Below are 27983 nucleotides of genomic sequence, written 5' to 3'. Positions count from 1 at the left end.
GGACTGTGTTTACACGGAATGGAATGGGTCCTCTGGTCCAGCTGGACCGATCATTGACGGGAAATGGTTGTGTTCAGCTACTCGGAGACAGTTTGCAGCCATTCATTAGCCACAATTGTTTGCAATTGGTTTGAAGAACATTCTGGACAAATTGAGCAAATGATTTGACCACCCAAATTGCCCTACATGTCCCATGGAACATTTAGGGAACATAATCGAGAGGTGAGTTTGTGCACTAAATCGGGCACAGGCAACACTTTTGCAGTTATGGATGGCTATAGAAGCAGCATGGCTCAACGTTTCTGCAGGGGATGTCCAACAATTTGTTGTGTCTGTGCCACATGAAGTTGCTGCACTATGTCAGGCAGGAGGAGGTCTGACACAACATTAAGGGGTATCCCATGGCTTTTGTCATCTCAGTGTATGTGTTTTTTCCATCTTATGACTCCAGAAAGAATGTTAAATTAATTTTTGGTACTTGGCCATCTGGCCTGGTCTTTGGTCCTGAAATACATTGAGAAAAATATTGGCTCACTGCAGAGCTCATTCTCGTGACATGGTTGACAGCCTCTTTGAGCTGCCTCATCACAACACATGCTTCTTCGAGGTGGATCATCACAACCTGTGCCTTTTCCATCTGCCTCCCCACACCCTGTGCCTCATCCACATGCCTTGTCACACCCAGTATGTAGTTCACCTGCCTCCTCACACCCCTACATCATTCACATACCTCCTCACAACCTGTATGTCTTTCACCTGCCTCCTCACACCTTGTACATCTTCCACCTGCCTCTTCGCACTCGGTACATCTACCAGCTGCCTTCTCACAACTTGTGCTTCTTCCACCTGGATCCTCATAAAATGTCCCTCTTCCACCTCCCTCCTCAAAGCCTGTACCTCTTCCACATGCTTGCTCACGACCTGTGCCTCTTCCGGTCATTACAGTCTGTCCTCCTTCCATTTGCCTCCTCACAACCTGTCCATTGTCCACCTGCCTCCTTATAATCTGTCTCTGTTCTGCATCAGGCCGTCTCCCTCTTCCACCTGCCGCTTAACATCCTCTTCTTTTTCCACCCCCACACTACCACTCTCCACCTTCCACATGCCTCCTACACGCTCCTCTCATTCCCCCACTGTTTCTGTCCATCTCCTCTTCCTTTCTCTCTGTTCATCTCCTCCTCCCTCTCCCTTTCCATCTCCTCCCTCTCCCTTTCCATCTCCTCCCTCTCCCTTTCCATCTCCTCCCTCTCCCTTTCCATCTCCTCCCTCTCCCTTTCCATCTCCTCCCTCTCCCTTTCCATCTACTCCCTCTCCCTTTCCCTTTCCATCTCCTCCCTCTCCCTTTCCCTTTCCATCTCCTCTCTCTCTCTCTCTCTCTCTCTCTCTTTCCATCTCCTCTCTCTCTCTCTCTCTCTCTCTCTCTCTCTCTCTCTCTTTCCATCTCCTCTCTCTCTCTCTCTCTCTCTCTCTCTCTCTCTCTCTCTCTCTTTCCATCTCCTCTCTCTCTCTCTCTCTCTCTCTCTCTCTCTCTCTCTCTCTCTCTCCCTCCCTCTCCACCTCATCCTCTTCCCTGCCTGTTTCCATCCACTCCTCCTCCCTCTCTCTTACTATGTCCTCCTCCTCCCTGTCACTTTCCTCTTTTTCCTCCCTCCTACTACTTGCTCTCTCTGTCCATTTCCTCCACCCTTCTCTCTCCATTCATCTCCTCTGTTGCCCCAATTTCAACCCCACCTCTACTCCAGTGGGAAGTGTGTGGTTTTTACATTCCAAAGTGCTACTTCTGAGACATTAAGTAGTATGTGTAGTAATGTTGATTAAAATGATCCAGTGGTTTTGAAGGCGAAGTGGAACACACACACACACACACACACACACACACACACACACACACACACACACACACTTTTTTTTGTAGTATATATATTGTTTTCAGCCTCAGCTCACACAAGTGATATCATTACCAGTTTCAACTTGTTGCCAGACAATTCGAATTTATTACATAGTAACAATGATACCACTTTATATAACATGTGATGATGACTTCGTAACAAGTAGAAACTTGTGTTGATAACACTCGTGCGACCCGAGACCAGAAGATATAACAAAAAATTTTTCTTTCCTGCTACACCAGAGCCTACATCCGTATAATACCAATAGTTTGATCAGCACCTTGTAAATTATATGTCTGAATTTTCTCAACAGAATGTGCTATTTAACAGTTGTGTTCGACTGCAGCAGTTACCTCATTCCTGATTTCTGGCTCATAACCTAAGTTTGTTTGCTGATCACTGCGCGATACTATGTGTGTTATTCCATAATCTTTTTAGTGTGCATTTGTGACAGCTTTATTTCGGCTGATAACTGTGCAGCTATCTTTGAGGTGAGTTTGAGACTGAATGAAAACCGTTTGACACAGTGATATACTGTGGAGTAAATGCACTTGCATCAGATATGACAGTCAGCACGAGAGTGTCACTAATAGATAAAATGTAATGCATTTAAGAATAAAACATAGCTAGAGTTGATTCAGCCCAGTTTACATCCACATTCTCAGAGAATATATTGTTCTAATCTTCATTGCCTGACATAACATGTGTCATGATTTTAGTAATTAACTACATAGTACATGAACAATGTGGATTTTCTGCCTCAGCATTTGCTATAGTTCTTAGATACACAAAGTTTTATGTGTGACTCTTGCTCCACCTGTACTCCCTGTAATGCACGCTTACTTACTCCGCAGTGTATCATTGTGTCAAGGGGACCTAAATTCAGTCACCAAGTACTCACTTCCAAGAAGGCAGTTTGGTTATGGGAAACAGAAATATTGCTGTCCTAGATACACACCCAAAAAGTGATGGAATATTCTATCCACATGGAAAACTCAGGGAAATACTTGGTGTATGTTTCTTGAAAATTGCTCCCAAGTATTTAAGTTCTTTGGTCCTTTTGTAGAATCAGGTTATGACCATCATTGGACAGGGTTTCTCACATTGGCTTATTAAGGCTTGAACTATAATACTGGCAAGAGGATATCACTTTGTGGATTAATTTAATGCTTAGTTTGAGACTCTCCCATTGGCCTGTCACACAGATTAGGGAGCTCTGGTCAGGAGACTCTGCATCTGCCGTGGCTACCACATCCGGCAGCCAGAGGGAGCCCCCTACGATGAGGGGCAGTGCATCAGATCGAGACCGCGACCATGACCGTGACAAGGAGCGTGACTTCAGCACTTCGCCGGAGGTCTCGCACAGGAGATTCAGGGTGCGGTCTGAGTCTCGCCGTGAAGAGAGCTCTTCTCGTGTGGGGAGCGTGCCGATGGTGTCGCCGAGGGCTGAACGCATCACCGTACGCTCCCGTTGGGACAGTGACTACGAAGAAGAGGAAGAGGAAGAGGAAGCAAATGGAGAGTATGGGGAAGAGCGTGAACAGAGAAATAGATTTGACAGGGCAGAGACGGCACTGTCGGTGTCGCCACGGAGGACGCGGGGCAGCTGGAGTGATGACTTCGATTATTCGACTACTGCAGCAGATAAAAGTGAGCCTGATGGTATGTATGATTTTAAATCTTCAAGAGAAAAGTTCAGTTCAGAAAATTATAAATTGGGAAATTGTGAATTTGCAAGAAGACAGGCCTGTTTCACAGTTTTTGATCATGTCAGTACCAATATATTCTTTAATTAAAAACCAGTTCTTGTAGCTACGTCAGGTGCTGTAAAAACTATATTAAGTTGCTACTAGTTTCAGTCTATAAGGGCCACTGTCTGGCACTGGTCAGAAGTTTGTTATAGTATTTTTGCCTTTACGTGTATTAAACATACAGTGGTGTGCAAGACTTAGGACGAAAGTAACTTTCACATGATATGTCACTGTCGAGTAACACAGCTAAGTGAAACTTGGACAATACATAGAAGAAACTGTTGCAATATAGTGCAGAAGGTAACTGAAAGAAATATGCATTGTGACAAACACAAATGACACTTTTATTCAAAGACAATAATTACATAGAAGTCACTGTGATTCATTGTGGTCCCCTGGATATATGAAAAGTCAGACATTGTTCTTAACCCTTTGAGTGCTGGAGCCACACCATCTGCTTGATGCACTGAGGCACCGCGGCCTGTGGTGTAATCAGGCTACCTGCGCTCAGTGCCTGTCCCTCGGAGCCACCTGTGGGACCAGACTCACGCAGAGCCAGTGTGAATTTTTGGTGACTTTGAGCTGTAATATCTTGGGATTCCGAGCTGAATAATTGGAATGAAAGTTGGGTGGGAAAATCAGGCCTGAAAACAGTGTAAACTTAAGATTTGCATATCTAGTAGAGTGAACGCATGACGAAAATGAAATTTAGAGTGCAATAGATTGATAGTGCAAAGATATGGAATCAAAATTTTTATTCCCCTGCTTTTTCCAGTAATCTACAAATTAGTCAAAAAGATGTTGATTTTTATGAAAAGATGAAAGCACAGTATATTCGATACCTCTTTCACAAATACCGTTAAAATTAATGCTTCAAAGCCAGTCTCATTCAAACAACCAATTTGAAGCCCCCCACCCTCCCCAAAACAGTGAATGTAATTTCCAATATTGGCTAATAACAGAAGCAAAGCAGCAAGAAAAATCGCACTGAGAACAGAGTTTTAACTTTGGCATGTTATTTCTCGTTGATAAAAGGCATTTGAAATCATTTATGGAAAACAGGTTTTGTACAAGTAGACCGAATGTGATCTATAGAGGGTGTACATAAAGCCTGGTAACACTTTCAGTTATTTATTGCACAAGAACTAAACCTTGTACAGATGTCATACATGTTGCATTTTGAAGAGAAACCCTGAAAGTTTCCCCCTCCCCCCAATGTATACCCCCACCGTATAGTTCGGTAATTTGCCGATAGTCACTGCTAGTCACAAACATGGCTCCACAGTCACTTCACTCACTTTAGAACATCTGCTTCTCTTTGCTGGGCACAAGCAATCCATCGTAATGAATTTGTTGTGCCAGTGGTAAATGGCCTTCCTTGTTGGTGGCTTCGTACTGTACTTGGTTCTAAACATCTGTTGAACAGGTGTAGCACACTTGTTTTTGTCGAACTTCAGCACACAGAAAGCTCGCTCTGCACCTGAACGTGCCATGTTTGCGACTAGTGCTGACTATCAGCAAATTACCAAACTGCGCTGTGGCGGTATACATGAAAAAAAGCTTTCAGGTTTTCTCTTGAAAATGACATATGTACGATATCTGTACAATGGCTGGTCCTTGTGCAATAAATAATTGAAAGTGTTCCCGGACTTATGTACACCCTGTACTTGTACTCATGAGAAGAAAAAAATATAACTGTCTGTGATACATGTTAAAATTTAAATGTGTCGTACATTGATTAATATATGGGTTTTGTTATACTGGTGCAATGCACTCAGCATAATTACATTTGCCACGGTACAGATATTGCACCATCTCAGTCACAAAGTCCATTCATTTGCCAGAAAACTGCTACAGAAGAAGAAGGCATTGTTTGAATAATTTTACACCTGTTACATCTATTTCCCATCCTTCTTTTCGATTCGGTCTTTTGGACTGGCACTGACAAAATTAAAAATAGGTTTACATATTTTTTACACTTTTTGCCCTTTTTTAAATTCATTCAGAAGTGTCAATAAATTTTATCAGGTTTAGTTCCCACTGATTAGTATTGCTTCTTTGTATGAAAACTCTCAAAGCAGGGTACAACACGTAATGGAAAGTTGTGAGTTTGGCATTGGTATTTAATTTCCCAGCAAACTTTCTGTTTCATGCAAACCTTGCATCAGCGTACTTTTCTGCGAATATTCATTCACAATAATGGCCGGAAAATGTCTCCCTGTAAATCGCAGAGGATTCTCGTCATCGTAGCACCTTCCTATACCAGATTTTTTCCGTTCTGTAGCATATTTTTCTACAATCTCCCTTAGTAGAGAAAGGTGAAACTTTGCGAGTGTCATTTTTTGTCCTGTTACCGACTGGTGGTGAGCATGAGCATTTAGAATGCACAAATCCAGAATGTGGAAAAAATATTTCTTGTATTATTTCACAGTCTTACGCACTGGTCCCACTGAGCTCAGGAACATATCACGACAGTCAACTGCATCCATACTCGAATTGTAATCAACAATACATTACGGTTTCTTTATTTTTTCACCAATATTTCTGTTAGTCTTCTCTGTTTCAACCATTTGTGTTGTGTGACTTGTGGTCAAAATGCACACCTCTCTCTTATCGCACTACTTGATAGCGAGGATCTTGTCAGTGGACTGAAACTCAGCTTCTCCTCGTTTTAATTGCTTCTGCAGTTTTGGCATGTTGTGCTTATTCTTACCAACAGTGCCACATGTGGTTGTTCCATGGTTGTGAAGCCAGAGGAACAAATCCAGGCTGGAGTATCAATTATCGGCATATAGAATATGACCCTGTTCCAAATATGGTCCCGTAAGACTTGACACTACGTCGCCACTTTTCCCTAAATTTTGAAACCAAATTTCTGTTGTTGTGCCTGTATATACAATAAAATTCAAAGTATATCAACTTTGACAGTCACACTGTACAAATGTTTTTATTCCGAATCTACTTCGGTTGGTTGGAACAATTTGCTTAAAAGATAATAGTCCTTTGAACAGCAAGAGACTCTCATATATACAAAGCTTGTGATGTGGAAAAAATGAATTACGATATGTCTTACGAAATTTGTCAACAATCGTCCTAATTTTAAGTGACTTGTCGCCTCCAGTACTCACAGAGTTATCACTGAAGTGTAGCATTCTCAGAAGTAGATAAAAACATTGTCGGGACATAATTTTGCTGAAAACGGGTGTGTTCAGAAGTGTATCCCTGGGCAACAGTTATGCTTGATATGTTACACGAGATTGCTGAAAAGACTGGGCTAAAAATATCCTACGAAAAAACCGAGTATACAGAACACAAACATAATACAGAAAAGTTTATGAAAAGAAAGTATGGAAAAATTAAGAGAGTTGATAGATTCAAATACCTTGGGGAGTGGATCCAAGCCAATGGACTGGATAACACAACAAATAAAGAAAGAATAAAAAAGTTGGAATTTGCATATAAATTAACACAAAACTACTACAATAAGAAATCAATATCCATACAAGCAAAGATTAAACATTATAATTCAGTTTTTAGGACACAAGCAACATATGGATCAGAGTGCCTAACATTGAATAAGAAAGGCAAATTAAGAGAACTAGAAAAAAGAGAGAGAAAAATATTAAGAAAAATTCTAGGTCCTCAGAAAAACAAGGAAAATAGGTGGATTAAAAGGAGAAATGAAGACCTATACAAAAATACAGAAAAGATCATAGATACAATGAGGAAGAGACGGCTAAAATTTTATGGACATTTAAAAAGAATGGAAGAAACACGGATTACAAAGAAAATTTTTAATTACGTTAGTAAGCTGAAAAACACTGTAGCATGGATAGAAGCAGTAAAGAAAGACGCCAACAAAATAGGTGTTACAGAAGAAATAATACGTGACAGGAATAACTTTAGGCTACTTATAGAAAACGCAAACTATGAAGAAGATGCACCAAAACCTCGACCCAAGAGAGTGTGGACAGATGAGCACAGATGAGCAGTAGACGAGAAAACGAAGAAGTACTGGGAAGAATGGAAGAAAAAGAGTGTTAAGTCTTAAGTTGTATGCGGTCCATAGCTGGCCAAAAAAAAAAAAAAAAAAAAAAAAGTGATGTGGACAAAATGAATTACGATATGTCTTACGAAATTTGTCAACAATCGTCCTAATTTTAAATGACTTGTCGCCTCCAGTACTCACAGGGTTATCACTGAAGTGTAGCATTCTGAGAAGTAGATAAAAACATTGTCAGGTCATAATTTTGCTGAAAACGGGTGTGTTCAGAAGTGTATCCCTGGGCCCATAATCACTTAATTTGAACTTCTTAACTTGGGCCATTAGAAGGCAAATAGCAAAAAAAAACAATACATTTTCTCAAGTCCAGTGTCTTTCCACTTTGCCAGTCGAGAATTCACAGATTCTGTAGTATTTTATCCAGTGTAAATTCAAAAACAATTTGTTTCGTCTGCAATAAATTACAACAGCTCTTCCAAAATAAATATCACAAGAAATGAACGAATACTTGGGTCAGTATCTAGTTGACATTTGTGTCCTGAACTCAAGTCATCAAAGTAAAGGTTTAACGGCTGGAAATCGGTTTCTTTCCAGTAAAACGTGTCACTTAATCACGCTCTTTTGTGAACCGTTTCACTGTCACTTTCTGATTCCTCGGATTCAGAGGAACTGCTGATTGTAATTCTTGCTCTCCCCCCTGATGTAAATGGCTGAGGACTACAGCTTCGAGATTCTGTTGAAGACTCGTCACTGTTAGCAACATCAGATAAGTCACACTCACTGTTGCTATTGAGCATATCCTGGATCTCTACGTTTGTGCAACCACAGCGATCTGTCATTTCTCCCATAGAAGACAAGAAAATTGATGAAATTACAGGAAGCAAAGTCAAATTCTGCAGAGAGGGAACACAGCAACAAACGTATACACACTCTCGAAGTATACAGTCAGACCTCTGAACAGCTACTGGATGAGCAGGACGGAATGGCAGCTCTACGTGTTTACATGTCTGTTGTGCTCGGCTAGCTGTGGCTCAGCATGCCTAAACACATCCCTAGCGGTGAAAAGGCCGGTGGCGCAGTATGTGTCAAAGGCTGGTGGTGCAGTATGTGTCAACATGTCCAGTGCTGCGTGCCAGGTGAATGGCGAGGCATGATGAGTTAACTCGTCCCCAGCAGTCAAAGGGTTCATAGGGTGTGAGATTACTGTGAACAATACTGGATACTCTGCAGTGTGCTAACATGCTCCCATGCTGGCCAGAAAGTTGGTAAAGATTTGTTACATTTTCCGTATTCAGACTGCCTTCTTCCACCACACTCCTCCCCCCCTCCTACCCCTCTCCCACACTACCCCCCCCCACCTCCCCCACTACTACACTACCCTCCCCCCCCCCACACACACACACACAAACACACACTTGATGCAGGTGCATTCTCTCTCTATTCCCTCCCTGTCACCCTTACCATCACTACCTCCCTCACCCTTCCTTCCCCTCCTCCCCCACCTGTCCCTCTCTCTATCTATTATCTATTTCTTGCCTTGCTCATCCTATCCAACCCTCCTCCCCACCTCCACCTACACAGACAACTGTTTTCATTAATCAATATTCAGTAATCTTGTCTCGCCATTGCCACAGACCTGGATGATTTGATGTCTGTGTGGTTGTGTGTCTGAATGTGTATATTGTTAACGGAAAAAGAGCTGTATCCTTAATAGAGAAAGAGCAAGAGCTCGAAAGCTAGTGTTAAATGTTTTCTGTTATGTGGTTCTGTGCACCAGACACTATTCCTCTATTCTATAGGTAAGCAGCTTCCTTTCCTTTATTTTATGTATTTTCCATCCAGGAATTTCCATTATAGCAGTCTGCATTGTTTTAAATGTATTTATAAGGAATGCCTCTTAACCCTATGGCAATACCAGGTCTCTAGTGTTAAATATTCCATCATACATTTGTAGCAAAGGTATACTTGAACAAATGGAAAATTTCTTTCTGTTTAACACTTTAAATCTTGTGGCCATTACAGATATAGATTACTTTTTAAAGCATATTGTGTCTTCTTCATAACTAACTTGTAAATGTTTGTTTGAAATATTAGGCTTGAAGGAAAAGGAAGAGTGATGAAGGGAAAGGACTGGCAAGATAAAAAAAAGGGGGAGGTTTATGGAAAAGTTTCCTGGACCCTTGGATTAGGGAAATCTTTCCTTCTCTTCTTGTCCAGTAAGCATCCCCTGATCTAGGGCTGTGAGCAACTTTTTCATAACTCTTGCCATTTCCTAAACCTAACCAGTCCTTTCCCTTCATCCCTCATCCTTTCTGTTCAACCCTTCTGCCACAATACCGAGCCACTGGACTGGCTCTGAAGGCTTGCACGTTTACATATCTTTTATGTGTGTTTTCTCCTACTGCCACATGGTGAGTATTTTTTATCAGTTCATATCCTATAATTTTTCCAAACATTGGTTATTTTCATTGCTATATTAGCCCTTGTGGCCATCATTTTTTCTTATGTTATCTCACTGTCAGTCTTTGTAATTGCTATTTAATTCATCTGTTTTCAAACTTTTGTGCTAGTTTGTTAGGTTTTTTTTTTTTTTTTTTAATAATTTGTAGCAGCTATTATTAACCATCATCTTACGCTTCTATCTTTTCTAGTACTGATTTCGATGTACTTAGGTCTATTGTTAAGTATCAATTTTCTTATAACAGTTTGTTTGTGGTTCACTCTACCCTGCAGGACCATTCACATGATTTTCTGTCATTGATTTATCTGCAAAATTGGCACCACTTTTCTTCTCACAATTCACATTGCTTCTATGCAATAGTGTGTTTGGTTTTCACCAGACTCTACTGATTGACTGTTACTGCAATCCCCTGCATTGTTTTATTTCCCAAATATAGTAGATTCCGTTTTCTTCGATGACTTCCTGTGTCTATTTGCCCTGTCTTTAAGCTTTCATCTGTTTTCATGTTTTTTCATGAACCTCCCCAATCGTGATTTGCTGTTGTAATTTTTTTCATAATTCAATGGAAATAAATAGCCTGCATATTTTATGTATTGGTTTAGAGTATACTACACAGAAGTAGGCTGCAGTGCCTGCTGCTGCCCATTAATGTTAGCTCGACTCATTCCACATCTGTGAATGCTCTTCTTCATGGTGGTCTTTAAAGAACACACTGTCTGAATTAATGAATGAATTAAACTTCCACAATTTAGTGTAAAAGCAAAAATAATTGTGTTTAAAATAATCATTAATTATTTTCTCTTCCTATTTGCATTAGCTCTTTTTATCCCTCCCCCTTTTGATAATCTTCAATGATTTTTTAGCTCATTTCTGTTTAAATTGAAATATTTGTTGTGGTGCCCACAGATGATAGAGGTGCCACACAACACGATTCTTCCAGCAGCCGTGGACTGGATGGGAGCAGCTTCGAGTATCACAATGGCAAAGGCTCGGACAGACGCTCACACAAAGATGCTTCAGAAGAGGAAGATGAAAAAAAGGAGAGGGCAAAGCATGAAGAAGGCTACAGTGGTGACAACGAACGTGAAGACGAACGCCGACCCTTTGAGCGTGTTGAGACTGAAGAGGATGATGAGGATGAGGATGATGATGAGGACGAAGAGGGGGATGAAGAGGAAGAGGACGAGGAGGAGGAGGGGGCCAAGGAGAAGGAGCAGCAGTATGAGAACGAGGAGAAGGAGAAGAAGAAGATAAAGATGAATGTGAAGATGAAGGAGAAGGAGGGAGAGGAAGACAAGATAGAAGAAGTTGAGATGGAAGTTGAAGAGGATTCCCAGCCTGGAATTATTGAACCGCATGTAATTACAATCTCTTTCTCACACATCTTTGCTCAAACATTTATCTCTCTCTCTCTCTCTCTCTCTCTCTCTCTGTGTGTGTGTGTGTGTAGTATGTAGATATGGTCAGCTTAAACAAATACTGCTGATTGCTTGTTTTATGCGATGCCCGGTGTCAATGGGAAACATCAGTTTGTTGCTCTTCACAATCAATTTTTTTTTATAAAGCAGCCATACTGACTCAACAGATTTGACCCAAATTAATCTAGAGCATTATTAGATTTAAACTTGTCACAGATTTCAGATAAATCACAATACACGCAACTGAGACTGCAAAAGACCTTATCATAGCATTAGAAATAATACATGAGGGTAAATCAGGAAATTTAACAGAATATTATATTGATCAGAACTGAACTGGGAGTCACACGTTATAGATGTTGGTAAATATCTAAACTCTGCAACTTCTGCATAATACCAGATTTTTTGGATATGGAACTGTCAAAAAAGTTGACAGTTCCTATTTTCATCCACTAATGTCTTTTGGCATCATATTTGGGGATAATGCCTCGTATAGGAAACTGCGTTGTCTATATGTTGTAATATAGATAGTTTATGTGTCCACTGTAGAACATCATCTAGGCAGCTCTTGAAACAGTAGGGTATACTGATAAAAGCATCAAAATATGGTTTATTTATTCACTTACAAAGTTTGTTGTCAACAGACAATCACAGTTTTAAAACAACAGTAGTATTAATAAATATAATGCTAGAAGGAGAACTAATTTACGCTATCCATCTCTCAGGCTTAATGTGACACAGAAAGGAAAACACACACACACACACACACACACACACACACACACACACACACACACACACACAAGGTCAAGGAAATTTGCGAGCTTTCAGAGCTAGTGGCTCCTTCTATCAGAAAGGTGGAAGGGGAAGCAAGAAGGCTGAAGGAAAAGAACTGGTGAGGTTTTGGAAGTAGGGAGTGTTTTCGAAAAGTTGCCCAGAGCCCCAGATCAGGGGAGACTTATCAGGCAGGATGGAAGGAGAGACTGAAAGGAGTGAGGTGTTTAGTCATAAAATTATTTGACCTTGTGATGTAAAGAATGCAGTGGAAACTCCAGGTAGGAATATCAACAATTTAAGGAAAGACAGATTGCTACTTATCATAAAGAAGAAATGTCAAGTTTCACACAGGCCACAGCCTTCATCAGTAAAAGAGAGACACACACCATTCACACACACAAGTAAGCACCCCCTGACACACACACATGACCACCATTAAGCTCCTCGGAACTGAATGCAACTGGCACGTGGGATGAAAGCAGCAAGGATGTGATACTAGTGAATGAATGGGGAGAGAGATGAACTCTGTCTGGTTGAGTGTGCAGGGAAGTACTGCCAACAGGCACAGTGGTAGGAGGTTATAGGGCAGGGAGGTGGGGAAAAAGTGAGCAGAAAAGGGGAGGAGTGGAGAAAGACGGGTGGATGCCTCGGCAGAGGGCTGTAAATAAACAGGGTGGAGATGAGAATGGAGAGGAGATGATAGGACAGAGACGGTGGAAACTGTTGAGTGGAGGGTTTGGGGAGTATGTTTCTGTAGGTTGAGACCGGGGTAATTAAAGAAGTGGAAAATATGTCGTAAGGATAACTCCCATATGTGCAGTTCAGAAAAGCTGTCGGTCGAGGGAAGGACCCAGATGGCTCGTCAGCCATTGAAATCGAGAGTGTTGTGTTCAGCTGCATGTTGTGCCACAGGCTGGTCTATTTTGCTCTCGGCCATCCACCAACAGTAACTGCATTTTGACAACTGTCATCCATTTCACACCCAAAAATCTCCCCATATAGCCTGGCCACCCGGGGGTGGTGTCTCTACAGCACAAAAACTCCCTTGCTCAGTATGCTGAGGGTGTCACCAAGGCCTTCACAGGCAGGCACTATCCCCCAGACCCAGTCTGCAAACAGATCTCCCATGCCATTTCGCTGCACACCCCCAATCCTCCCATCACCCCCAAGAACCAACCACAAAGTAATATCCCATCCATGACCCAGTACCACCACAGACTGGAACAACTGTACCACTTCGTCAGGGCTTCTGTTACCTATCATCGTGCCCTGAAATGAGGGACATCGTACTCCAGATGCTTCCCACCCCGCCTAAAGAGGTGTTCCATTGCCAACCCAACCTCCACAACATCCTATTCGATCCATATGCCACTCACAATCCCAGCCCCTTGCCACAAGGATCATATCCCTGTGGAAGACCCAGGTGCAAAACCTGCCCAGTCCACCCAGCCAGCACTTCCTATTACAGTCCTGTCGCAGTTTTATCCCACCCCATCAGGGGCCAGGCCACCTGTGAAAGCGTCCATGTCATTTATCGGATCTGCTGCTATCATTGCATCAGCTGTCAACCAAGATGAATGGTCACTGGAAAAATGTGGCCAAGAGCAAAGTAGACATTCATGTGGCACAACATGTAGCTGAACACAACACACTTGATTTCACTGGCTGCTTCACTGCCTGAGCCATCTGGATCCGCCCCTCGACGGGCAGCTGTTCTGAATTGTGCAGATGGGAGTTATCCTTACAACACATTCTCCACTCCCGTAATTATCCTGGCCTGAATCTATGGTAACATACTTCCCCCCACCCTCCACCCCACAATTTCTACCCTCTCTGTCTGATCATCTCCTCCCCATTCTCATTTCCCATCCTGTTTATTTGCAGCCATCTTTCAATACATCCACCCATCTTTCCCTGTTCCTCTCCTTTTGTGCTCATTTTTCCCCCCACCTCCCTGCCCCACAACTTTCTGATGCTGTGCATGCTGGCAGTGTAGTCCCTGCACACTCCACCAGACAGTGTTTGTCTCACTTCCCACCGGTACACTACTATCCCTTCCTCCCCTTCCTTGCCCCTTCCAGATATCTACTTGCATCCCTCATGATAGTTGCATTCCAGCCCAAGATGCTGGAGATGGTGGTTGTGTGTGCGAGTGTGTGTGTGTGTGTGTGTGTGTGTGTGTGTGTGTGCGAGTGTGTGTGTGTGTGTGTGTGTGCGTGTGTGTGTGCGTGCGTGCGTGCGTGTGTGAGGTGTGCTTGCATGTGTGTGTGAATGCTGTGTCTCTCTTTTACTGATGAAGGCCGTGGCTGAAGCTTTATGGAAGTATCTTTTAATTGTGCCTGTCTGCAACTTGACATGTCTTATTTGCGGTAAGCAGCTGCCACGGAGGGCGTGGGGGGAGGGGTCGAGAGAGAGATAAGGAGGGTGGAAGTCACTCAAAAAATCACGTAAATGCTGAAAATGTTGTCATACTATTGTTGCTGAGAAAGTGTGCAATAATTGTAAAACTGACTCATTCCACATCATACTGAAAGATTCCAACAATTATCCACAGAACATGCAAATAACTAACTGTTTTAAATGCGACAGCAAAATGTGAAGAAGAATTATTACTTCGGCAACATATGGTCACTACTGCCGCACAGTGGTAGCAGACCGACATTGTAGGTCGGCACGGGAGACAGTGCGAGCCAGGAAAGGAAGATGTGGTGAACAAATGCTGGGTGTTGGAGTTGGTTGTGTGGTTAAATCCCAAATCACAGCAAAATATAGTAGATGTTAGTGTTGAGGAGTATGGAAACTGAAATACTTAGCAGTTCTGTGAAATTGTCTCAAAGGTGATAACTATAGGGAGCTGTGTCGGTATTGTTAATGTACGATTTGCTCTCAGTCAGTCTTTAATGCAGTCCATAAAAACAGTAGATTTTGAAAGATTGGTAAACATTTCTTTGCCTTGTCTTCCGTGCCTGCCTCAGCCCATTTCACCTTGTATGCTTCCCTCATCCCACAGTCTGCCGTGCGGCAGTGATGATCGGTTACTGCTGGACTACTGAGTATTTTTTGTGTCAGGCTGTCTCTCTGTCATTAAACTGAATGCTACTCTAGACCAATTTGGGAGTGCTCTTATGAAATGGCACATAAAATTGTACTTTAAAAAAAACACTTTGTACTTGACGAGAAGAAAACGGACTTCTCCATTGATTCTGCACATTTTGTAGAATGCGTGAAGACCGATGTCTGTCTTATCTGACTCTTGTCTGTTTCAGTACTGCACAGTTTCAGCTGTGAAGCCATTTTCAAGGTTTTATTGAACAGACATATTTTGGTTGACAGTCAGAAGTTGTGTTGGCCATACGTTGTTAAAATGTAGTTCGGTGGCACGTTCTAAAAGTAATTAACGTGACATATTAAGCGTTTCTCAAATAACTTGATGTTACATACCATTTGCAAGTATAAAACATCTACTGGAGGAATTACTCCTGAGGGGGAACATGAAATTTTTTTAGGGGTGAAAACCGAAACTGTCTAATTAGGTTTCGGTCCTGGAACTAAATTATTTTTTAAAGGGTCATTACTACTTTCACAATTTTATAAGGCTCTAATATTGACTCTACAGCTGATCAATATTTACTTATTTCTCAACTGCTTGCATTAATACGTAACGTGGTGTGGAGCTACAGGTTCCTACACATAGTCCACTCACTACAAACGTGCTTTGTAAAATACATCAGTGGTGGTAAAAATGAGACACCGAGCGAGGTGGCGCAGTGGTTAGCAGACTGGACTCTGATTTGGGAGGACAACGGTTCAATCCCGCATCTGGGCATCCTGATTTAGGTTTTCCGTGATTTCCCTAAATCGCTCCAGGCAAATGCCGGGATGGTTCCTTTGAACGGGGCTGACCGACTTCCTTCCCCATCCTTCCCTAATCCGATGAGATCGATGACCTCGCTGTTTGGTCACTTAAAAAAGAAAAAAAAAGAGACATATACTTCTTGTTGTTGTTGTTGTTGTTGTGGTCTTCAGTCCTGAGACTGGTTTGATGCAGCTCTCAATGTTACTCTATCCTGTGCAAGCTTCATCATCTCCCAGTACCTACTGCAACCTACATCCTTCTGAATCTGCTTAGTGTATTCATCTCTTGGTCTCCCTCTATGATTTTTACCCTCCACGCTGCCCTCCAATACTAAATTGGTGATCCCTTGATGCCTCAGAACATGTCCTACCAACCGATCCCTTCTTCTGGTCAATTTGTGCCACAAGCTTCTCCTCTCCCCAATCCTATTCAATACTTCCTCATTAGTTATGTGATCTACCCATATAATCTTCAGCATTCTTCTGTAGCACCACATTTCGAAAGCTTCTATTCTCTTCTTGTCCAAACTATTTATCGTCCATGTTTCACTTCCATACATGGCTACACTCCATACAAATACTTTCAGAAATGACTTCCTGACACTTAAATCTATACTCGATGTTAACAAATTTCTCTTCTTCAGAAACACTTACCTTGCCATTGCCAGTCTACATTTTATATCCTCTCTACTTCGACCATCATCAGTTATTTTGCTCCTCAAATATCAACACTCCTTTGCTACTTTAAGTGTCTCATTTTCTAATCTAATACCCTCAGCATCACCCGACTTAATTCGACTACATTCCATTATCCTCATTTTGCTTTTGTTGATGTTCATCTTATATCCTCCTTTCAAGACACTGTCCATACCATTCAACTGCTCATCCAAGACTTTTACTGTCTCTTGACAGAATTACAGTGTCATCGGCGAACCTCAAAGTTTTTATTTCTTCTCCATGGATTTTAATACCTACTCCAAATTTTTCTTTTGTTTCCTTTACAGCTTGCTCAATATACAGATTGAATAACATCGAGGAGAGGCTACAACCCTGTCTTACTCCCTTCCCAACCACTGCTTCCCTTTCATGTCCCTCGACTCTTATAACGGCCATCTGGTTTCTGTACAAATTGTAAATAGCCTTTCGCTCCCTGTATTTTACCCCTGTCACCTTTAGAATTTGAAAGAGAGTATTCCAGTCAACATTGTCAAAAGCTTTCTCTAAGTCTACAAATGCTAGAAACATAGGTTTGCCTTTCCTTAATCTTGCTTCTAAGATAAGTCGTAAGGTCAGTATTGCCTCACGTGTTCCAGTATTTCTACGGAATCCAAACTGATCTTCCCCGAGGTCGGCTTCTACCAGTTTTTCCATTCGTCTGTAAAGAATTCGTGTTAGTATTTTGCAGCTGTGACTTATTAAACTGATTGTTCGGTAATTTTCACATCTGTCAACACCTGCTTTCTTTGGGATTGGAATTATTATATTCTTCTTTAAGTCTGAGGGTATTTCATACATCTTGCTCACCAGATGGTAGAGTTTTCACAGGACTGGCTTTCCCAAGGCCGTCAGTAGTTCTAATGGAATTTTGTCTACTCTGGGGGCCTTGTTCCGACTCAGGTCTTTCAGTGCTCTGTCAAACTCTTCACGCAGTATCATATCTCCCATTTCATCTTCATCTACATCCTCTCCCATTTCCATAATATTGTCCTCAAGTACATCGCCCTTGTATAGACCCTCTATATACTCCTTCCACCTTTCTGCTTTCCCTTCTTTGCTTAGATCTGGGTTTCCATCTGAGCTCTTGATGTTCATACAAGTGGCTCTCTTTTCTCCAAAGGTCTCTTTAATTTTCCTGTAGGCAGTATCTATCTTACCCCTAGTGAGATAAGCCTCTACATCCTTACATTTGTCCTCTAGCCATCCCTGCTTAGCCATTTTGCACTTCCTGTCGATCTCATTTTTGAGACGTTTGTATTCCTTTTTGCCTGCTTCATTTACTGCATTTTTATATTTTCTCCTTTCATCAATTAAATTCAATATTTCTTCTGTTAGCCAAGGATTTCTACTAGCCCTCGTCTTTTTACCTACTCGATCCTCTGCTCCCTACACTACTTCATCCCTCAAAGCTACCCATTCTTCGTCTACTGTATTTCTTTCCCCCATTCCTGTCAATTGTTCCCTTGTCCTCTCCCTGAAACTCTGTGCAACCTGTGGTTCTTTCAGTTTATCCAGGTCCCATCTCCTTAAATTCCCACCTCTTTGCAGTTTCTTCAGTTTTAATCTACAGGTCATAACCAATAGATTGTGGTCAGAGTCCACATCTGTGTTAGCTATGATTAAGTTGTGCTCTGTGCAAAATTCTAACAGGCGGCTTCCTCTTTCATTTCTTAGCCCCAATCCATATTCACCTACTATGTTTCCTTCTCTCCCTTTTCCTACACTCGAATTCCAGTCACCCATGACTATTAAATTTTCGTCTCCCTTCACTATCTGAATAATTTCTTTTATTTCATCATACATTTCTTCAATTTCTTCGTCATCTGCAGAGTTAGTTGGCATATAAACTTGTAGTAGGTGTGGGCTTCGTATCTATCTTGGCCAAAACAATGCGTTCGCTGTGCTGTTTGTAGTAGCTTACCCGCATTCCTATTTTCCTATTCATTATTAAACCTACTCCTGCATTACCCCTATTTGATTTTGTGTTGATAACCCTGTAGTCACCTGACCAGAAGTCATGTTCCTGCTGCCACCGAAATTCACTAATTCCCACTATATCTAACTTTAACCTATCCATTTCCCTTTTTAAATTTTCTAACCTACCTGCCCGATTAAGGGATCTGACATTCCACGCTCTGATCCATGGAACGCCAGTTTTCTTTCTCCTGATAACGACATCCTCTTGAGTAGTCCCCGCCCGGAGATCCGAATGGGGGACTATTTTAACTCCGGAATATTTTACCCAAGAGGACACCATCATCATTTAATCATACAGTAAAGCTGCATGCCCTCAGGAAAAATTACGGCTGTAGTTTCCCCTTGCTTTCAGCCATTCGCAGTACCTGCACAGCAAGGCCGTTTTGGTTATTGTTACAAGTCCCCTCTTCAGGAACCACACGTTTGTCTGGCCTCTCAACAAATACCCCTCCGTTGTGGTTGTACCTACGGTACGGCTATCTGTATCGCTGAGGCACGCATGCCTCCCCACGAACGGTAAGGTCCATGGTTCATGGGGTAACAAATGTGAAATATCTTATGAAGATCATCATCATCATCATCATCCCTAATTATTATCAGAGTGGCCAAACACAAAGCATTAAGAGCCAGAAGTTTTCCAGCTTCTGTTGTTCATAAGTAAGGAGTGGAGCTGTCAAGTGATGTACAAATAATAATAATAGCTAGTTCATTTTAAATGGGTGTTGTAGGTGAAGCAAATGCTGCTAGGGTGAGTGGTGGGGCAGGAGAAGCACGACCTGTAACAGATATCTACCCTCACTGGGGATAGTTAGCTCTCTTACCAGAGAAGCAGTGCTAGGAAGCTCTCGCAGAGCACTGTGGATTGCCCCCCCCCCCCCCCCTCCCCCCCCCCTCTCTCTCTCTCTCTCTCTCTCTCTCTCTCTCTCTCTCTCTCTCTCTCTCTCTCTCTCTCTCTCTCTCTCACACACACACACACACACACACACACACACACACACACACACAATGATACAGAATCCAAGATTTATTTAGAGCTGTGAAAGTAGATTTTGACTATGATGCCAATGAAAATAAAGACAAGTAACTGGGAAGTCCAAGCTGGAATAGCAATATTGTTGTTAAAACATGTAACTGTATAGAGTTGGAGCATGATTTCTTTTTTATATTTATTTTTTTAAATTTTTTTTTTGGTGTGCGTGCGTGCGTGCCCTGACTGAGAACAACTCAGATATAAAAAATGTTGTTTGACGTAAAGAGTACCAATTGTCTCATTGACTCATTAGTTTGTGGGTTAACAATACACACACAAAAACCAAATATAAATTTTCTTTCATCATTTTAAAAATAAGTGTTTGAAGAAAATTCTTTTTCATTCTGAAGTTTAGTTAGGTGCTAAAGTTGGTAGTGATAATGGGGAGGGTGGAGACTAGCTAATATCTGATTGGAGTAAGGGATAATGGGGTAAGAAAGGCTGCAAACCACTGGTTTAGTTTGTTAAGCTCTACATGTATATAGATACCCCACAACCCACCATACAGCACATGGTGGAGGGGACACCGTACCACTACTAGCCATTTGCTTTCTTGTTCCAGAGCAACAGAAAAATGACTGTCTTTATGCCTCCAAATGAGCCCTAATTTTTCATATCCTATCTTCGTGTCCTCTTAGGCTTTCTCTTTTGAGTTCCTGGAGTATGTCCGTAAAACTTGCGTGTTGTTTGAACCTACCAGTAACAAATACAGCAGCCCGCCTCCAACCAGACCCATTTACTCAGGTGTTTTTTTTTTAATTGTTGCAGGAACCAAGTGACAGCACATCTGCCGAAGATGCCGACGTGGAAGACAGGTCGCTGACATCTGGCAGCCACTCCCACAAGACTGACAGCATACTACACACTCCAGTTAATGGGTCCCACACTCAGGATGATGAAGAATCCCTGCCTTCCCATTATATACAGAATGTAAACATAAATGATTCAATTTCTGGAGCTTTGGACAAAGTGATGCAAAATGAGGCATTGACTGAGAAATCAAGTAGTGCGAATGCAGCCTTAATTGGTCCACAGCCACTGTCTCAGTTCATGCAGGAGGAAAACAGTCAAGGGGAACCTTCAGATAGTACAAAACTCGCGTCAGAGTATGAAGAATTCATGAAGGCTGTCAGTTTCGAAGCCACTGGGGATGACACCATGCAAGGTGATGAGCAGATGGAAATTGATGGTGGTACCCCGGAGCAGGACAGTCCCAAAAAAAAGGAGTCTGATAGCCCCAAAAAAATTCAGCCAGAGTCTGACAGTCCCATAAAAATTCAGCTGGAGCCTGGGAGTACCAAAAAAATACAGCCGGGTCCTGACAGTCCTGAAAAAATTCAGCCAGATGCTGCCAGCCCAGAAAAAATTCGCCCTTATCCTGACAGTCCTGATAAAATTCGGCCAATTAATGACAGTCCCGAAAAAATTCGACCAGAGCCTGACAGTCCTAAAACAGTTCGTCTGGTTCCTGACAGCTCTGAAAAAATTCGCCCAGATCCTGGCAGTCCCAAAAAAATTTGTCCTGATCCAGACAACCCTGAAAAAATTTGCCCGGATCCTGAAAGTTTTGGAAAAATTCGGATGGATCCTGATAGCCCCAAAAAAATTCATCCAGATCCTGGTACTACAAACAAAATTAGCAATAGATCTGACACTCACAATGAAGCTTCTCGTGTTGAAATGGAAGACACAACTTGGTCTCATAGTTCTTCAGAGAAGGAGAAACAGCAAAGCAGCAGAAATAATGATTCAGAATGTAACAGAAATGACAAAGTCGCAGAGGGAAACGAGCTGTTGAAAGAAAATGGTGAGTCGAGTGTGAAACAGCCTGTAACGGTGAATCTTGGTCCAAAATTGAGTGTACCAGAGTCGGTCAGTGCTTTCTTAGCTGTTGCTGAAAGTGCATGCAGTGATCTGTCGGTAAAGCAGAATAATTCTCGCAGCAGTAGTTCTTCCAGTAGTTCGGAAAGCTCTTCATCTTCAGATTCAGACGAAAAGCACCATCGCAAGAGCAGGCACTCGAAGAAGGCTTCCAAGAAGAAGAAAAAGAAGAAGAAACACAAGAAGAAGAAACGACACCACTCACATAAAAAGTCAAAAAGCAAGCAGAAGAAACGGTCGGCTACAAGTTCGTCATCTTCTTCAGATAGCAGCAGTTCGTCAGATGATGAAAGCTCTTCGGAATCCAGTGAGGCCAAGCAAAAGGTGTCGGCACGCAGCAGGAAGAAACGGAAGGGACACGCACAGCAGGTCGAGGCCGGCAGCGAAGGTGAGGACACAGGTGATGAAAGATCTCCATCCCGCACACGGAAGGATAAGGGGCAGAAGTCGACACGCTCCAGGTCCAAGGCAAAAAAAGCAAAGGACAAGTCACATGGGAAGCGCCATAAAGAAAAGAAGAAGAAATTGAAAAAGAGGAAGAAAAAGAAGAAGAAGAAGCAGCAACGGAGTCATAGTAAAAAGCACAGTTCGAGCGATTCGGATGATGGTGTTGCCGCACTGTTGCTTCCGGAGCTTCCTGTCACTGCTGGAGGTGTGACTGAGCCTACTGGTGGAAAGACTAATGAGGTGCTGGGATTTGTTCCAGAGTTGGCTGTTAACTCCCACCTTCCTTCGAAAGCAGCTGAAACAGGTAATATACAAATGGTTCAGTAATCAGGTTCTTACTGTGAGGCATTCTAGTTTTGCTTTTCTTTATAAAATTGTTTATTTTACTTAAAAAAAAACTACAGATATTTTTTTAACAACTTGATGGCATTAGATGTGTAATTGTGGTCAACTTATGAGTGCTGTCAGGAAAGCAACTTATTTTGGTTGTAAATGATATAAATAACGTGGTGTCCTTTCAGGAGTTTGTCGACATAAAAATGACACTTTGTTCCCAAAATTATTTTCCTGTTTCTGTGCTTCTAGAGAAATTTTGGGACACGCCAGAGAGCCCATCATTTAATGGGATTTTTTTACTCTTAATTTGCCTCTTCTAATATAAATTTAATGTTATTTTCCACATTGTGGGCCCTCACTCTCTCTGTGGCATTTACATAGACTGCTGTGCCAGTTCGTGTGGGGTGTGTAATGTTCCCACAATTATGGAAGCAGTCTTTCTTCTTGCTTGGTGATATTTGATAGTACAGGTGTTGTGGATGCAGGTACATATGTGGCTAATGACGGAGTGATCATTTGAGAACTGATTTAACAATCATCTTGTTTATTTCAACCTTTCTCATCGTAAATTATAAAAAAAAGTCAAGTCTGTTTCATTGTCCTCTGTCAGAAGTAAGATTTGATTATAACATAAAAAAGAGGGTGCCATGTGATTGGGCAAAAATGTCACCCATGGCCTACTGTAAGTAGAAATCTGTATTACTAAGTGACCATGAACCATTTCCAGATTGACTATCTAACAGCTTCCGGGGGCAATATTTCACCTTTTTTTATGTTTGAATCTTTTTCCATCTGAGAAACAATTGAAAAACATATCATCATATCTCAAAAACTTAAAAACTCACCTAAATACTTTTTCCACTGATCATCAAAATTCCTTGCTCAGCAACAGGGCTTTCCAAAGTTGCATACATTATGAATTTAAAAATTTAAAATGCTGTTAGGTTAAAGAGTTTGACATAATAAGACAGGTATTACAGTTACAAATTGTGTGTTTGTCTCGAGGCAACATGACTCACAACAAGCAAATGCTCACAGTACATTCCTCCAGTATTTGAGAATGAGAGCACTTAGCAATTTCTACCAGACTCTACATGTAATTTCAAACATTTCGAAACTTTCTCACTTGACACTCCCACTACCCACATACGCAAAATGATGAAAGGAAAAAAAAATATCATTTACTACATCTCTGCTGTTCATGAAGTAAAATGGCAGCCACTTACCATTAACTCTGTTTGCAACACACTTTGAATACAGTATCTACATACACCTCTGAATATACTTCCAAAATTATACCATTGTATGAGACACAATGCAGGGGTGATGAGATGCCCGAAAAACTAGTTTTTGCATAAAATGTAGTGAAAATAATTCTGTTTCACAACGAGAGCACTTAACTACTTCTAACAAAATTCAATCATAAGTTCTACTTGGAGGTTCGATTCTTTAAAGAATCAGGGGTATGCTGATACAATACTAATTCAAGACATTTTATGTTAATATTTAATACACACTTTTACATGTTAAAAGAGATGTTTGATGGGACGTCCTCACATTTGGGATGTGATATTACATGTCTCTACAGTTATTACAGATTCCTTCAAAGCCACTGGGTCATTCACACGTGCATGTGCATCTACATTTACATCTACATCCATACCCTGCAAACCACCTTGAAGTGCATGGCGAAGCGTACCTCCCATTATATCAGTTATTAGGTTTTATTCCTATTCCATCGACGGTTCAATCCCGCGTCCGGCCATCCTGATTTAGGTTTTCCGTGATTTCCCTAAATCGCTCCAGGCAAATGCCGGGATGGTTCCTTTCAAAGGGCACGGCCGACTTCCTTCCCCGTCCTTCCCTAATCCGATGAGACCGATGACCTCGCTGTCTGGTCTCCTTCCCCAAAACAACCAACCAATCCTATTCCATTCACTTATGGACAATGGGAAGAATGATTGTATGGAAGCCTCTACGCGTGCTGTAATTATTCTAATGGTGTCTTCACGATCTGTATGTGTGCGGTATGTGGGGGATTTTAGTATATTCCTAGAACTGTCATTTAAAGCCAGGTCTTGAAACTTTGTTAGTAGACTTTCTCAGGATAGTTTACATCTATCTTCAAGAGTCTGCCAGTTTAGTTTCTTCAGCATAACTGTAACACTCTCCCACAAGTCAGACAAACTTGTATTCATTCAAGCTGCCCTTCTCTGTATACATTCAATATCCCCCATTAGTCCTATTTGGTACAGGTCCTGCACACCTGAGCAACATTCTAGAATGTGTTACGTGAGTTATTTATAAGCAATCTCCTTATTGCACTTCCCCAGTATTCTACCAGTAAACCGAAGTCTACCACTTGGTTTATCCACAGCTGAGTCTCTGTGACCATTATGTTTCATGTCCGTGCAAAGTGTTGCTCCCAGGTATTGGCACTACACAGCAAAACACACACACACACACACACACAGAGTTAGTATCCGATGACTACAATATCGATAAGTTACAGCTGTATAAGTTGGCTGGTTTCAGCTGTGACTCATCGATATTGTAGTCATCGGATACTGACTCGTGTGTGTGTGTGTGTGTGTGTGTGTGTGTGTGTGTGTGTGTGTGTGTGTGTGTGTGTGTGTTATTCTGTGGAGTGCACAATTTTATATTTCTAAACATTTAAGGCCCCCGGAGTAGACAACATTCCATTGGAACTACTGACGGCCTTGGGAGAGCCAGTCCTGACAAAACTCTACCATCTGGTGAGCAAGATGTATGAAACAGGCGAAATACCCTCAGACTTCAAGAAGAATATAATAATTCCAATCCCAAAGAAAGCAGGTGTTGACAGATGTGAAAATTACCGAACAATCAGTTTAATAAGCCACAGCTGCAAAATACTAACACGAATTCTTTACAGACGAATGGAAAAACTGGTAGAAGCCGACCTCGGGGAAGATCAGCTTGGTTTCCGTAGAAATACTGGAACACGTGAGGCAGTACAGACCTTACGACTTACCTTAGAAGAAAGATTAAGGAAAGGCAAACCTATGTTTCTAGCATTTGTAGACTTAGAGAAAGCTTTTGACAATGTTGACTGGAATACTCTCTTTCAAATTCTAAAGGTGGCAGGGGTAAAATACAGGGAGCGAAAGGCTATTTACAATTTGTACAGAAACCAGATGGCAGTTATAATTGTCGAGTGACATGAAAAAGAAGCAGTGGTTGGGAAGGGAGTAAGACAGGGTTGTAGCCTCTCCTCGATGTTATTCAATCTGTATATTGAGCAAGCAGTAAAGGACACAAAAGAAAAATTTGGAGTAGGTATTAAAATCCATGGAGAAGAAATAAAAACTTTGAGGTTCGCCGATGACATTGTAATTCTGTCAGAGACAGCAAAGGACTTGGAAGAGCAGTTGAACGGAATGGATGGTGTCTTGAAGGGAGGATATAAGATGAACATCAACAAAAGCAAAACGAGGATAATGGAATGTAGTCGAATTAAGTCGGGTGATGCTGAGGGAATTAGATTAAGAAATGAGACACTTAACGTAGTAAAGGAGTTTTGCTATTTGGGGAGCAAAATAACTGATGATGGTCGAAGTAGAGAGGATATAAAATGTAGACTGGCAATGGCAAGGAAAGCGTTTCTGAAGAAGAGAAATTTGTTAACATCGAATATAGATTTAAGTGTCTGGAAGTCATTTCTGAAAGTATTTGTATGGAGTGTAGTCATGTATGGAAGTGAAACATGGACAGTAAATAGTTTGGACAAGAAGAGAATAGAAGCTTTCGAAATGTGGTACTACAGAAGAATGCTGAAGATTAGATGGGTAGACCACATAACTAATGAGGAAGTATTGAATAGGATTGGGGAGAAGAGAAGCTTGTGGCACAACTTGACCAGAAGAAGGGATCGGTTGGTAGGACATGTTCTGAGGCATCAAGGGATCACAAATTTAGCATTGGAGGGCAGCGTGGAGGGTAAAAATCGTAGAGGAAGACCAAGAGATGAATACACTAAGCAGATTCAGAAGGATGTAGGCTGCAGTAAGTACTGGGTGATGAAGAAGCTTGCACAGGATAGAGTAGCATGGAGAGCTGCATCAAACCAGTCTCAGGACTGAAGACCACAACAACAACAACATTTAAAGCAAGCTGCCAATCTTTGCACCACTTTGAAATCTTATGAAGATCTGACTGAATAGTTATGCAGCTTCTTTCAGATGGAACTTCATTGTAGATTACTACATCATCTGAGGCTACTATTAATCTTGTCCACAAGGTTATTAATATATGAGATCAACAGCAAAGATCCCAACACACTTCCCTGGGGTACACCCAAAATTACTTCTACATCTGATAATGACTCTCCATCCAAGTTAACACCCTGTGTCCTCCCTACCAAGAAGTCCTGAATCCAGCCACAAATTTCATTTGATATCCCAGATGATTGAACTTTTGACAATAAGCCTACGTGTGGTACTCATTGTGGTAGTCAAATGGTTTTCGGTAATCAAAAAAATTATGCATCTATTTGACTGCCTCAGTCTAAAGCTTTTAGTATGTCATGTGAGAAAAGTATGAATTGGGTTTCACGTGATCGATGTTTTCAAAATCCGTGCTGGTTGGCATGAAGGAGGTCATTTTGTTCAAGATACCTCATTATGTTTAAACTCAAAATATGGTCTAAGATTTACAACAAATCGATGTCGAGGGTATGGGAAGGACGTTTTGTGGATCCCTTCTATTACTCTTCTTGTAGATGAGTGTGACATTTGCTTTTTTCTGAGAACTGGGTGCGGTTTTTTGTTCGAGGGACATATGATAGATTGTAGTTAGAAGAGGGGCTAACTCACCTGCAGATTCTGTGTAGACTCTAACAGGAGTTCCATTGGGCACTAGAGCTTCATTCAGTGTCAACGATTTCAACTGTTTCTCAACATTGCTGACACGAATACTGGTTTCACTTATCTTTTCAGTGGTAGAAGCATTAACTTAGGGCTTTTCTCCTGGTTTTTGATCTCATAAATCTTGAGAAGACTGTACAGTTTACTTCTCCAATTCTTCAGCTGTATCAGTGACAGTGCTGTACACTTCACTTTTGAGACAACCTCAGACAGAAAAACCCAAGGATTGATGTCCAGTTTCGGAGGTTGAGATACAGGCCCTGCACGGACCATATTGGCACATTAGATATCATCTTACATCAGCAGTAAAATGTGTCATTGTGCATTTACTACCTTCCTCAACTGTGACCATACGTGAAATTTGAGGTCAGTTAGGTGGGGCCTTAAGCAGTTTACTTATACTAATTAGGAACATATTTATTATTGAAGCCAGTGGCAGCTCATAACCATACATTTGCAATTTTCTCGGAAATGGCTGGTTTGCAGATTTCTGTACAGTGAAATCTTTTTTCTTCTATTATCGTGTACTTCCACCAA

At 41.6% G+C, this 27983-nt stretch overlaps 2 protein-coding genes across 2 annotated transcripts in view; both read left to right on the top strand.

The window, feature by feature from the left end:
* The window catches only part of LOC126109507 (midasin-like), a 56156-nt gene extending 33822 nt beyond the window's left edge, over nt 1–22334 (top strand). Inside the window, exons 4-7 of the mRNA XM_049914529.1 lie at nt 3095–3551; nt 11011–11462; nt 20647–22227; nt 22296–22334. Coding sequence (XP_049770486.1) covers nt 3095–3551; nt 11011–11462; nt 20647–22227; nt 22296–22334 — 2529 coding nt within the window. The remainder of the gene's footprint in view (nt 1–3094; nt 3552–11010; nt 11463–20646; nt 22228–22295) is intronic.
* LOC126109506 (serine-rich adhesin for platelets-like) overlaps nt 22294–27983 on the top strand; it is a 161722-nt gene continuing 156032 nt past the window's right edge. The window contains exon 1 of the mRNA XM_049914528.1: nt 22294–22510. Within this exon, the coding sequence (XP_049770485.1) occupies nt 22442–22510 (69 nt within the window). The 5' untranslated portion in view covers nt 22294–22441. The remainder of the gene's footprint in view (nt 22511–27983) is intronic.

The sequence above is a fragment of the Schistocerca cancellata genome, chromosome 12 (genome assembly GCF_023864275.1).
Source record: "Schistocerca cancellata isolate TAMUIC-IGC-003103 chromosome 12, iqSchCanc2.1, whole genome shotgun sequence".
In the NCBI taxonomy this organism is placed as follows: domain Eukaryota; kingdom Metazoa; phylum Arthropoda; class Insecta; order Orthoptera; family Acrididae; genus Schistocerca; species Schistocerca cancellata.
Note: the sequence above shows the minus strand (reverse complement) of the source record. Positions and strands in the feature narration are given on the sequence as shown.